Here is a 12,123-nt window from a genome sequence, read left to right as displayed (position 1 = left end):
CACCTCTGTATTTCTTTAAACTCAAGCCTTTAATGGAGATATTCGTGAATTTTGTCGTAGCGGCAGAAAACATTCTTAAAGTAATTTGGGGGAAAGCTGCAGAGTTGACAGTCATTAACGTGCTAAAAATCCTAGTTCGCTACGTGTTGTGACACCCAATACATATACCTTTTTATCACAGTTGGATATACGTAACACGGATTGAAAAGGCAATCAAAATCTGTTATGGCGGAACAAAACTTTAGCTTGGTCTTCAACTGTCAAGTTAGAATATTTCTCAACCGACTGATGTGGAAACAGATGTAGGGTCAGACCACTGTGCGCGGTTAAACCTTGTTAATTAATCGGGTTTCTTTCTTTTATCTGGTCTAATATTGGATATATTGTTTTTTTTTTAAGATTGTAAATTCATTTTGTTGAGTGTATTATATGTACGTATATTCGGTATACGCATACCAAATATTATTGTTGCTCCAACACTATCAGCTGTTTCTATTCCTTTGATAACTTTTCCGAACAGCTGATCATACAGCAAAAAAATTATTTAAAATGAATTCGGTAATTGTATTTAGTATTTCGCAATATTTAGCTCGAAATTTAAAAGTGCTGAATCTGCGGCAAGTTTTAAAATTAAAAACAATAAATTGTATTGAAATAGATAATAATACAAACATAAAAAACCAAAACCAAAAAAAATGGAAAAACGAAACGCAACATTTATTAAATGCGGCTGAGCAAAGCGAAGAAAATCGGAAACAGCATAAATGGTCAGGTTATATGGTGCCTCCAAAAATGGGTATTGTTGCCAGTGGTGCATTCTCCTTCGGACTCTTCGGTAAAACAAAAGACGAAGAAACGCCAGAGGATAAATTAATAACCACTATTAAACGTTCAGTATTATGTATACAACGGCAAGAATTTGATAAAGCAGAACAAATGTTGCACCTAGCATTACGTATGGCTCAAGATTTGCAAAGTAAAGAAGGTGTTACCTATATTTATGATGTCATGGCGAATCTTGCTATGGAGCGGGAACAATTCAAAAAGGCAGAGAAACTGTTTGCTGAAGTAATGAAAAGATTGTTCAGTGAAGGTTATGGCGAAAATAGCTCCCAGGTATTTTCTACTTAATCGGTGGTGTTTGAATTTATTTTTATATATTTCTATTAAGAAATCAAATTAGAATACACTTTTTAGGTAATGCACATTAGCGCCAAACTGGCTCATATGGCTCAATTGCAAGGAGAATTGGACAAAGCTATGCAAGGGTTCACATGGACTTTGAAACGTATTGAGGATCATATGAAGCAAACTCCGAATGACAAGGATGTCCAGGAACTGCTAGGACTAACAAAAAATTGGTAAACATTTTTATTAGCAATAAAACTTGTTAATTAAAACTTTTAGGCTCATTAGGTTCGGTCAATTGCAAATGAAACTTGGCAAATATGCTGATGCAAAAAAGTCGTTTCAAGAGGCTTATGACTCATTAGTTGAAGTTTACGGACGAATAAACGAGGAATCAATAACCATCCTGAATAACCTTAGTGTGGCGTGTGTTAATGTAAGTAGTGCAAGAATTTATTATTTAACAAGAAGGAAAGAACTATGTTCGGGTGTTACCGAACATTTTATACTCTCGCAATATGTACAGATCAAAGCCGGGAAAACAACTTCAGGTATTGGTAACACTTTATTTAAAAAAAAAATTGCGAAAGAATTCAACATTAATTATCCGATAAAAGCTCGTAAAGATTACAAATAAATTATTACTACCTTTTGCATCGGAACCGAAATATTTATATTAAAATCAATCAAATTAACTCACTGATATATATAGTATGTGATACATACATATGCCGTATTGGCATTAGGACGTTCGTTCACGGTGTATTTTTGTTTAGTAACTAACATATCCGGTTTAAATCAGATGTATTGACACCATTTTATCTATTTCTAGTACCACGACTGACTAACTTATATATGAGGTATATGGTCAACGGGCGTTTTAGATTCCTTATTTTTGGAAAGTATTAAGTATTCACCTAGATGAGCATTTATTTATTGAGTTATCGCACTTTTAAGATGAGATGCTCAAACCTGCCCCTCCTAATGTGATTCGTTGTACAAAATTACATTTTTGTATCTTATTAAGAAGCTTAGATATTCCACTTTGTAGGTTGTTATTAATAGCGCTTTGTGGTCTTGGCAATAGTCCTATGGCCCATCTGCAATACCAAACTTCTCCTGTATATGCTTCAGCATGGTATCTCAAATTTAACTCAAGTTATCGCTTGCGCAGATGGACAGACAGTCACTCGGATTTCAACTCGTCTCGTCATTTTGATTATTTATATGCTCGTATCTGTCTATATCTATATATCTACCTCGATTTAAATGTTGGAATAGTGATACTAAAAATATACGAGTTCATTTTAAACTAAATCAACTTTACCGGTAAATCATTCAAAATTCAAAAAATATATACACTTTAGCTTTTGTCAAATTACAAACTTTTTAAATATACCTAATTAAAATAATTCTTTAAATTTTAGCTTGAGGAATATGAACTGGCCAAAAAGTATTTAATGGATGCTTTAGAATTGGTGAAAGAATTAAAAGATACTGCACAAGAAGGCGTTTTGCAAGCCAATTTGGGGTTAATTTATCTGCGGGAAGGTTTAATAGCAAAAGCCAAAGAAGCTTGCTCGCTAGCTTGGAGGATTGGCAAGAATAGTAAAAACTTGGACGCGGTCGAACAGGCCGAATACTGCCTTAACGAAATAAAATCTTTTGCACAATGAAGAACTACGACGACACTACCACTGTCTTACGTAAATGTAGTGGAATACCATTGTAAATAAAGCTGTCCTGTGGCAAATAAGCTATGTGAATTGCCTAACATTAATATAATTTGTACTAACCTTGACTATACTATTTATTTTAATAAACATTTATAGTGATAATTTCGGTACAAAGATTTTATTTATGATAAAAATAATTAATTAAAAAGGGTTTATTACTTTGCATTTTGCTTACAAAAAAATGCTACTAAATAAATTTCAATGCATAACATTTCTTTTTTCAATGTATAATGTTTACTCTAATTTGGCAATGAAAATCATTAAACCAACGCCGATTAGCATAGCCACAATCTCCTTAATTGACTGACCTAATTTTGTGGATTCCTCCAACAATTCGGGAAGCACACTCACAGTTGCGATATATATAAATCCGCCTGCTGTGAATGGTAGGACCCATGCCGTAGAACCATCTTCACCACTAGCCCCCAATAAAGCTAGTGCAGTTCCAGCAATAGCGCCGAGCGCAGTAACCAATTGCAGCATCATTGCCTGCCGTTTTGTACAACCGGACTTAATTAGGATGGCGAAATCTCCAATTTCATGAGGTACTTCGTGCAATAATATCGTAATTGTTGTTACAATTCCGATACTATTTCCGGCCAAGTATGATGCGCCAATAGCCAAACCGTCAGTAAAATTATGAGCAAAATCGGCAGCTAAATTTAAATATCCAGTTATTTTTACCTCGTTAGTTTCACTGTCATTTTTAACAGCTTTGCGATTATCCGTCTTTTTAGCATCAGTTTTTTGATCAGATTTTTTTGATGGCTTCGCGTTTGTTTCTTTTGCTTGTGAATGACCATGACTGTGTCCATGCTCATCACCTTTTAAGAGCCTTACTAACTTCTCAACTGCAAGGAACGCAATAATTCCACCCAACACCCATAGACCAACTCTCATATCATGCCCATGTTCATGGTCATGACCATGACTGTGACTATGAGCTTCTTCATGAGAGTGATGCTCTTCATGACTATGTGGATGAGTGGAATGTGGGATAAGATGTAGAAAAGCGTCCCCCAATAAACCACCAGATGCAAATGCCAATATAATTTTAAGACGAGGCTTCATTGCTTCACTATTGTCTAAGCGAATTGTATAAAGCAACACAAATGGAGCAGCGCTAATGAGCAATGTGGACCCAATAGAGTGTATCCAAATACTTGTCATATCTAATATATAAAAAAAGTTTTTAAATGCAATAAATATACGTGACAAAAATACTTACCTTGTGGGGCTTTAGCTTTCTGCTGGTGATGCTCATGTTTATGATTTTCTCTAAGGTGGTGGTGATCATCTTCATGATCGTGACCGTGAGCGTGATCATGCGAATGGGGATGATGATGGTCATGGTGGTGGTGATAATCATGATTATGGTCATTGTGGTGGTGGTGATGATCATGATGATCGTGCACTGGAGCAGGAACCTTTTTTGGATCGAAATTTTCATTCGCCTCTCTTGAATACTTGAAGCTGGGATTATCACTATGGCCAAAACTAAGTGATGGTAGTGAGAATATTATACCACACAATAGTATTCCCAATGCAATGTTACTTAGACACTGACCCAAATTGCATTGCCGTACAATTGTCGCCATTATTTTATAATTAAATATAACGCAGCAGGATTATAAATCTAATAATCTCTATACTCTCCACGTCACATCACAACATTAAGGCAGGTGCCGGTCTGTGGGCAATTCTTCTCAACAGAATTGCCATATTTTTGTATATATTAATTCAGCTATGTTCCTTTACAATACCGTTCAGAGTATATACAATCTGTAACTTTTTTCTCTATCAGCCCTATGCTCGTGCCCTCACAAAAATCACCAGGCTCACTATTGTGAGGTGTTTTTGAGTTGTGAGATTTTCCGTACGATGAGGTAATTTTAAAAGCAGAATTATCTGGCACGATTACGATTCTTTCGGCGTCGTGATTTGATAGTACGGATGGATAGAGGAGGTCCTCAGGATTAAAAAATATATACACACATACCGTCCTCAGACTCATAGTTTTCACTTTGAAGTTCCACAATTTTATATGCAATTCACTCTTATTTTGTTTTTTTTTTTGTTTTTCTTTACATGTCATGACAAATACCGCCGAAAGAATCGTAATATTGCCAATTATATCACAAATTTTTGATGTCTGTAAGCTAATCTTAATATAGAATAGATTAATTCAATAGATTTGCAAAATTACTCACTCTTCTAGGCTATCCATTTCTCTCTTTTGATTTGTTTGTTATTGTAAACAGCTGGTTTAGAGCAAAGTGCTTTTCACCTCATGTGGTAAGTTTTTTGTGCTTTTTTCTTGTGAGGTTTGAGCTAGAATAACCTCACAACAAATATTTCCTCACAAATCACTTGTAAGGTTGTCTCAGAATATAGCTGAAAATCGAAACGATAATAAATTGCCAGAATCAACTACGCTGCATCTCCTCAGGCGATGTACAAGTCTCCTTCCTTCGGTAAAGAACCTTTTTTATCCAGAATATAACTGACAGATGGCTGCGATGTTCATAAGTTGACAAAAAAATATATATTATAGATATAATAATATACAATATTAATTTCATTCGTTTAGGTTTTTAATGCATATATATCCACAATATCTTTGCTATAATTAAATTATTATTAATTCAAATTTTACCATGCATGTATGCAAAGTTTGTTATAAGTTAATAATTGTTAGGACATATGATCACCCTGTTTTAATATCGATAAATGTGCATTTGCATTAATGTCATATTCTCAAATAATTCGAATCAACAGAACGCGCGTTTTGTATGTAAACGTTCAATTGTTTAAAATATTTATCCAGTGATTGAATTCCTGTTCACTATTGTTTAAAGACTTTATAATTATGAGTGGCAAAAGTATGTCTACTCGGTATCGTACAAATACTGCTTCAACTGGGGAATTAACACCAGTTATGAATGGAAGATCTAAACTGACTCCAAGTGGCCTAAGGCATCGGGTTGTACATAAAGCAGAGTCTGGTCACAAAAATCATTTGGAAGATAAATGTGGAACTAAATCAGGAATATTCAATAAAGTATTAAGTGACGATAATCATTTGAATACACCTCGTATTACTCCACGTTCGACCGCAATTAATGCGTGTTATACACCATCATCACTCTTCCGGAATGTAATGTCGACACCTTTGAATAAAGTACGCACTCCATATTCAACCACCTCCGCCACAAAATCGAAAGGGAAAAATATTGAAGCCACTTCAACGAGTCAAATAGTAGATGACACAGAGATAAGTAATCTCACAGTTGCAGTACGGGTGCGCCCTTTGAATGCTCAAGAGTGTTCGCTGGCCAAAGTGACAAATGTTGTACGTGTTTGCGGGAATGAGCTGACTGTTTCGGCCGGCATGACGGCTGATTGTACTGCGGGGCTTACGCATTCCTTTACATATGATCACATATTCGATTCTACAGATCCCGATAATGAATTTTACGCAAATCAAGACGACGTATTTGTAGGTACATCGATGCCTTTAATAGATCGAGCATTTCAAGGTTATAATGCGTGCCTTTTCGCATACGGCCAGACTGGTTCTGGAAAATCATATAGTATGATGGGTATTGAGGCTTTAGACGATGATGCATCTGGCAACAGCATACCACATCCAGATGCCGGTATAATACCACGTTTTTGTAGAGAACTTTTTAAGCGTTTGGAAAATATGAAACATTCAATTCGTGCAGAGATCGAAATAAGTTATTTTGAAATATATAATGAGAAAATACATGATTTGCTCTGTGTTGCAAATTCAGAAAGCAATTGCAGTGTGGGAAGCGTACATGTTGCAAGTACACCAACATCAACAAGCGTCACAAATCGACCTGCTTTGAAAGTGCGAGAACACCCTATTTGGGGTCCATATGTAGTTGATTTAAGTATTCATCCCGTAGATTCGTACGAAGCAATGCGCAATTGGCTTGCTGTAGGTAACTCACAACGTGCAACTGCGGCTACAGGAATGAATGACAAAAGTTCACGTTCTCATTCGATATTTAATATTGTTTTAAATTTGACAGAGATTAGCGATGATTTGCCTAAAAATAAATCTGATGAGACTGCTACACGTCAAACTCGTCGAAGTAGGATAAGCTTGGTTGATTTAGCGGGCAGTGAACGTATTTCGATGGTGGGCTCAAATGGTGATCGCATACGTGAAGGTGTTAGTATAAATAAAAGTCTATTGACATTGGGCAAAGTAATTGCCGCATTGGCAGATTCAAAGAAAAACACTGTAAATGGATCGGTATTTGTACCATATCGTGAAAGTGTACTTACATGGCTTTTAAGGGTAAGTACCCCTATAATAATTACAAAATTCTACTTAATAAAAAGCCTGTTTCAATATAGTGAAACCTTTATTATTAATTCCACACAACTTTTGTCCAAAGAAAACATTTACATGTCTTAAGCGCCTTGTTATTTGTTCGTCATTGGATAAAGTCCCAATAAAATTACTCAATCCATATTTAAGAAATGAATTCGCCAAAAAAGTATTTTTTTTTATATTGAAACCCTAACCCCTCCCTTAAGTAAAAACAGAAGTATAAATTAACAAGGTCTCGGTGTTTATTGCATAAGTAGCGTAAAATTTTCGTAAAATCGTTTTGGAGTAGTCAGTTTACTTAGACCTGATTATGGATACAATAGGCAAAATTACCAATAAGCACAAGTGGAAGTACTGCTTGCGAAGTATTTACTTATTGAATATGGAAAGAGTAAATAGGGAAATTTTGTAGTATGTATATGTATAATTTTGTAATATAATGTAAACAATGAAAAACAGAAAATGACATACCTGGGAGAACATTTCGAATGTTTCTCAATTAACGTATTTATGTTGGGTCCAGATATTTTCAAGGCATATACATGAGTATATTGAAAAACGATATAAAAGGCAGTCTCCTTTAATAATTTTTATGATTTTCAGCAAAAATTTGTGTAATTTCGTTATAATAATAATATTTGAAAAGAACTCGACTGAATGAGTGGGTTGCACTGTGGTTTGGCGTATAAATGAATAGAAGGGCATAATAAAATAAACTTAGAAAACAAGTGATATTTTAGTAAATTCTATTTAAATTTTTTTTGTCAAAAGAGCAGAGTTTAAACATGGTCAAGGAAGGACAGCTCAAATACATACTTATTTTCCCGATTTGAAGTAACGTACTATAAGCATCTATCTGCATATTGCACATCTATGTTACAAAAGAAAAATTTATAAGTTAGCCACGTTATCATTTCGTTTTTATGTAGCATAACACTCATATTTCTGAAGATAACGAGATAAGAATCTTATCTATCACAATAACACACAAACGAAGCACTTAAGTGCTTTATTGCGTGTGTATAATGTGTAAAGTGTATAATATCACAACTTCAGGCGTTCTCAAGTATCAAATGTATAGTAAATATGTACTTGTCAATTTCAATTATTACGTTTTTAGTCTAGTTAGTACTTTTATATAATTATACTTTACACAAAAATAATTTATTGTGTCCAATAAACACGATACAAAACCAAAATATATGTAGGTGTAAACAGGACAAAATAATAGGTGTAAACAGTTTTTACTTAATAACTTTGAAATATTTGCAATTAAAAACATTTTGTCTTAGTTTTAGTTGCATCTTTGCTTTCCTTCATTAAACCTAAATATGTCGGAAATCTTTCATTCCGAATATTAAAACTGATTTTTTTTTTTCAAAACAAAAAATAGCATTGGTCAAAATAATAGATGCAAGTTATTTTTTTTTTAATAAAAACAAAAAATTTAAGTTAATCTTTATTCCGTCCATAGATTTTTAATAAGCTGTATATCCTCCGTGTTTTTTCGAAAGTTTTCCAGCTCTATTCGGGATGGATTGAATTAATTTTTGGCAGGTTTCTAATGGAGTATCATCGCAAAGTTTCTTTGCCACAGTTGCTCCTTGTTCTGGGGGCTGCAATCTAATCTTAAGGTCACTTCACAAGTTCTCAATCCCCAGAGGATTGACTAGGCCACTGCAGGCCACATTTGATACCTTCAACTACTCAGATGCCAACCTCGATTATGTTTCAGGTTATGTTTTCTTCAGCATATGGTAATTTTTTGCATTTTGCAAAATATCTCTGTATTTGAAGACGGTCATTGTGTCTATCAAGGATAAAATACCAGCACCTTGCTAAGAGAAATTGCGCCAGCGGCAAGAGCTTTTCCTTTCTGTAGAAGATGAATTTTACTGGCTTTACGAGCCGGCAGTTCCATTCACTAGTCGACGCCGAATTGTCCCTGATCTAACATTTAGTATAACTTTTGCTGCAATTTGTCGAGAAGTAGTATATGGCGATCAGCAATCAGGCCAGTTTTTATTTGACAACCACGGGTTTCTTTTTCATTTTTCTGCTTCAGAGCATAAGTTAGAAAGTTTTTCGACCACCCTAACTTATTTGCAATGAATTTGTACATTTTTCCTTCATCACGCAGTGATTTTTTTTTTACCAACCGACGCTCTACATCGGTGTAGTGGCTTTTACATTCCATTTCTAAACAATTTATTCTTTTCAGTTTATAGTGTTGAAAGGAATATAAAATTACAAATACTCTAATACTTACTTCACAGTTTTTTTTGTTATACTCTTGCAACCTGTTGCTACAGAATAGTATTATAGTTTTGTTCACCGAACGGTTGTAGGTATCACTCAAAACTAATCGAGATAGATTTAGTGTTATATACATGAATATAAATCATAAGAATGACGAGAAAAGTTGAAATCCCGTGACTGTATGACTGTCCGTCCGTCCGTCCGTGCAAGCTGTAACTTGAGTAAAAATTGAGCAATCTCTCGAGTTCGGAGATGAGCGTAATCGGACCTCTGGCACGCCCACAAATTGCCATTAACCGAAAACCTATAAAGTGCCATCACTAAGCACTAAATTAAGATATAAAACTGTAATTTAGTACAATTAATCGCAGTAGCAAGTAGGGAAACAATTTTGAAAAAGGAGGCGTGGTTTCGCTTAGTGCAAATATTTAAGGTATTTCCCTGACTTTTATTTATGCTAGTTGCAAGTATAAAAAGTTCGGCTGCACCCGAATTTAGTCCTTTCTACTTGTTTCATATTACTTACATCTATTTTATTGGCCAACTCAATTTAATTAGAAAATGATAACTTTTCACTCAAATGCAAAATTAACCAAATAAAAATGCAAGTTGTTGCTACTGACGCTGTTGTTGTGTTTAACGGAAATCTAATCCCCGTTGGGATGGTAAATGTCATTTGTATTGTGGTCGATGTCATCTAACGGTAGGCCCAAGAAACGTGCTGTTTCAACGGGGTCGGACCAAAGGGAGAAGGGTGTTAGATGGGTGGGGTTTGTGGGGCATGCAAAGAGGTGGTCAGTATCATGCGGAGACTCGTTGCATGCAGGACATACGTCGGGTACGTCAGGGTCTATTCTGGATAAGTAGGAGTTTAACCTGCTACAGTATCCAGAACGAAGTTGCACAAGGATTCTACGCACCGGAATTGACTCGGATTTCATCCGACCAAGGGCTGTTCTTTCGGCGATCTAACCCCGTTTGGATCGGTAAGTGTTAATTTGCTACTGACGCTCTACTCATTCGCCTTCATCGTAAAAATATAGCTGTATAAAAAAGTAACAGTTACAACACCATTTGACAAAAATAGTATCAGCTACACTCCCACCTCTTATTTTCTCCATATGTCTTTATATCCGAATGGGAACCACATCGACTCAATAGCACCCTACAGGATTCAGGAATTTATAAGAGTGCTGGGCCTATGTGAAGCTATGTGACACAAGAGAAGTTAGACAGTGCTAGCTGCAATTACTTCTTTCTATCTACCATGAGTGTACATATATGTATTTTTATCTGGATAAGAGCGGTCAACTCAGCGCCATTCTTCAAAGTTATTCCGCCCTATGACGCAATCCATCGTAGCAAAGCAACGAATACGAATGACTGATATGGATACGCATAATCTGCTATCACTGAATCCATGTAAATTCGAAAACTTTTGTTACCAGACTTAATTTTGAATTTTGATATTTCTAAATAAGCTGATTAAAAGAAAAAATTTAAATTTTGATAAATAAAACTGAAAGTACTCGAAATAAACTGAGTAGAAGAAACAATTTAAATTTTGATAAATAAAACTGAATTCATTTATATTTCAATTGAATTTAAGAATAAAATATGGATCCTCTAACTTACGTTGGGAATTGTTAGAATTGTATGACAGCAATTTCCCATCTAGGGCTGATTTGCATAATGTTTTCTGCGATTACACTAACAATAATACCAAACTCGTTCTTTATTTGGCAGTTATAAGCATTAAGAATTCGTAAATGTTAAGGCTATTGTCGTACTCTTCCATAGTTACTATTCTTAAAATTCTGATGTATTTCATGTAATTAGATTTTCATTTTTCTTTTGAGAACAATATTGTATAAAGCACATTAATCATTTTTAACAGTTTTAATAACGGTATTTTTTTAGTTACTCCACGAGTCAAATTTATTTCATCGTTTTCCCGGTTAAATTCAAATAACTAGTTTGGTCAAAAGATTACATTTAAGTCCTCTAAAAGCCACAATAGCGTCAACAATCAAAATTAAAGTTAGGAAATTAATATTTTTTATTTATAATTCAACACTCAAACAAAAATTTCGTTCGATCTAAAATTATAACGTTGTTTGGCCAACAGCTTGACTGCATTTCGTATCTTACATTTGCAGTTTTGCGGGACACATTTGCATGATTTCGCTTTTGGCTTGCCCCTCCGTGATTTATCTATAAAAATATTTCACAAATACTTACGATTGCTTAAATAAAATACAAATTTTAAATTACTTACCATTCTTTGCATTCTCTTCGGATTGGCTCGCTTTATTGCCTAGTATTTTTTGAAACATGTCTAAAACTATAGTATGTATGTGTAGACACGACGGTATTGTGAATTATAGTGAAACTTAACTCGTGCTTATTTTGTACTTATATTAATTATTTGCTCTTTATGAGTGCACTCAGCTAAACTTGCGGTCGCATTGTTTTTTCCAATCATTTATTTTTATCGTAACCACAAAATATTTGTGTATGTGTGCACATGATTAAATTCATATGTATATAAATTTTAACCACAAAGTTTTTTTCCCATACAAAAGCTGAAATGTTTTTCATAAATCATATTGAAAACTTGAATTTAATTTT

The 12,123-nt window shown here is 34.5% G+C and overlaps 3 protein-coding genes and 1 long non-coding RNA gene across 5 annotated transcripts in view; 2 read left to right on the top strand and 2 right to left on the bottom strand.

Moving 5' to 3' along the window:
* The first annotated feature begins 512 nt into the window (after positions 1 to 512).
* Positions 513 to 2,966, top strand: LOC120768193 (tetratricopeptide repeat protein 19 homolog, mitochondrial). Of its 2 annotated transcripts, none has more exons than XM_040094764.1 (4): positions 513 to 1,116; positions 1,198 to 1,361; positions 1,417 to 1,564; positions 2,556 to 2,966. In XM_040094764.1, exons 1-4 carry the CDS (start codon positions 550 to 552, stop codon positions 2,802 to 2,804), a joined length of 1,128 nt encoding a protein of 375 aa, XP_039950698.1. In that variant the 5' UTR covers positions 513 to 549; the 3' UTR covers positions 2,805 to 2,966. The 2 variants fall into 2 exon arrangements, with proteins under 2 accessions (XP_039950698.1, XP_039950697.1); XM_040094763.1 differs by having other exon boundaries at positions 1,408 to 1,564.
* On the bottom strand, positions 2,967 to 4,553 carry LOC120768192 (protein catecholamines up). Its single transcript, XM_040094762.1, has 2 exons — positions 4,093 to 4,553; positions 2,967 to 4,036 (listed from the first exon to the last, which is right to left on the bottom strand). The coding sequence occupies exons 1-2, from the start codon at positions 4,460 to 4,462 to the stop codon at positions 3,099 to 3,101; spliced, it is 1,308 nt and encodes a 435-aa protein (XP_039950696.1). The 5' UTR covers positions 4,463 to 4,553; the 3' UTR covers positions 2,967 to 3,098.
* Positions 4,554 to 5,669: 1,116 nt separating this feature from the next.
* The window catches only part of LOC120767373 (kinesin-like protein KIF14), a 35,352-nt gene continuing 28,898 nt past the window's right edge, over positions 5,670 to 12,123 (top strand). The window contains exon 1 of the mRNA XM_040093351.1: positions 5,670 to 7,197. Within this exon, the coding sequence (XP_039949285.1) occupies positions 5,734 to 7,197 (1,464 nt within the window). The 5' untranslated portion in view covers positions 5,670 to 5,733. The remainder of the gene's footprint in view (positions 7,198 to 12,123) is intronic.
* Positions 11,265 to 11,873, bottom strand: LOC120767375. Its single transcript, XR_005704689.1, has 2 exons — positions 11,771 to 11,873; positions 11,265 to 11,706 (listed from the first exon to the last, which is right to left on the bottom strand). It is a non-coding gene; the product is annotated as an uncharacterized LOC120767375 (long non-coding RNA).

This window comes from Bactrocera tryoni, chromosome 2, assembly GCF_016617805.1.
Source record: "Bactrocera tryoni isolate S06 chromosome 2, CSIRO_BtryS06_freeze2, whole genome shotgun sequence".
Lineage (NCBI taxonomy): Eukaryota > Metazoa > Arthropoda > Insecta > Diptera > Tephritidae > Bactrocera > Bactrocera tryoni.
This window is presented reverse-complemented; position numbering and strand designations above follow the sequence as displayed.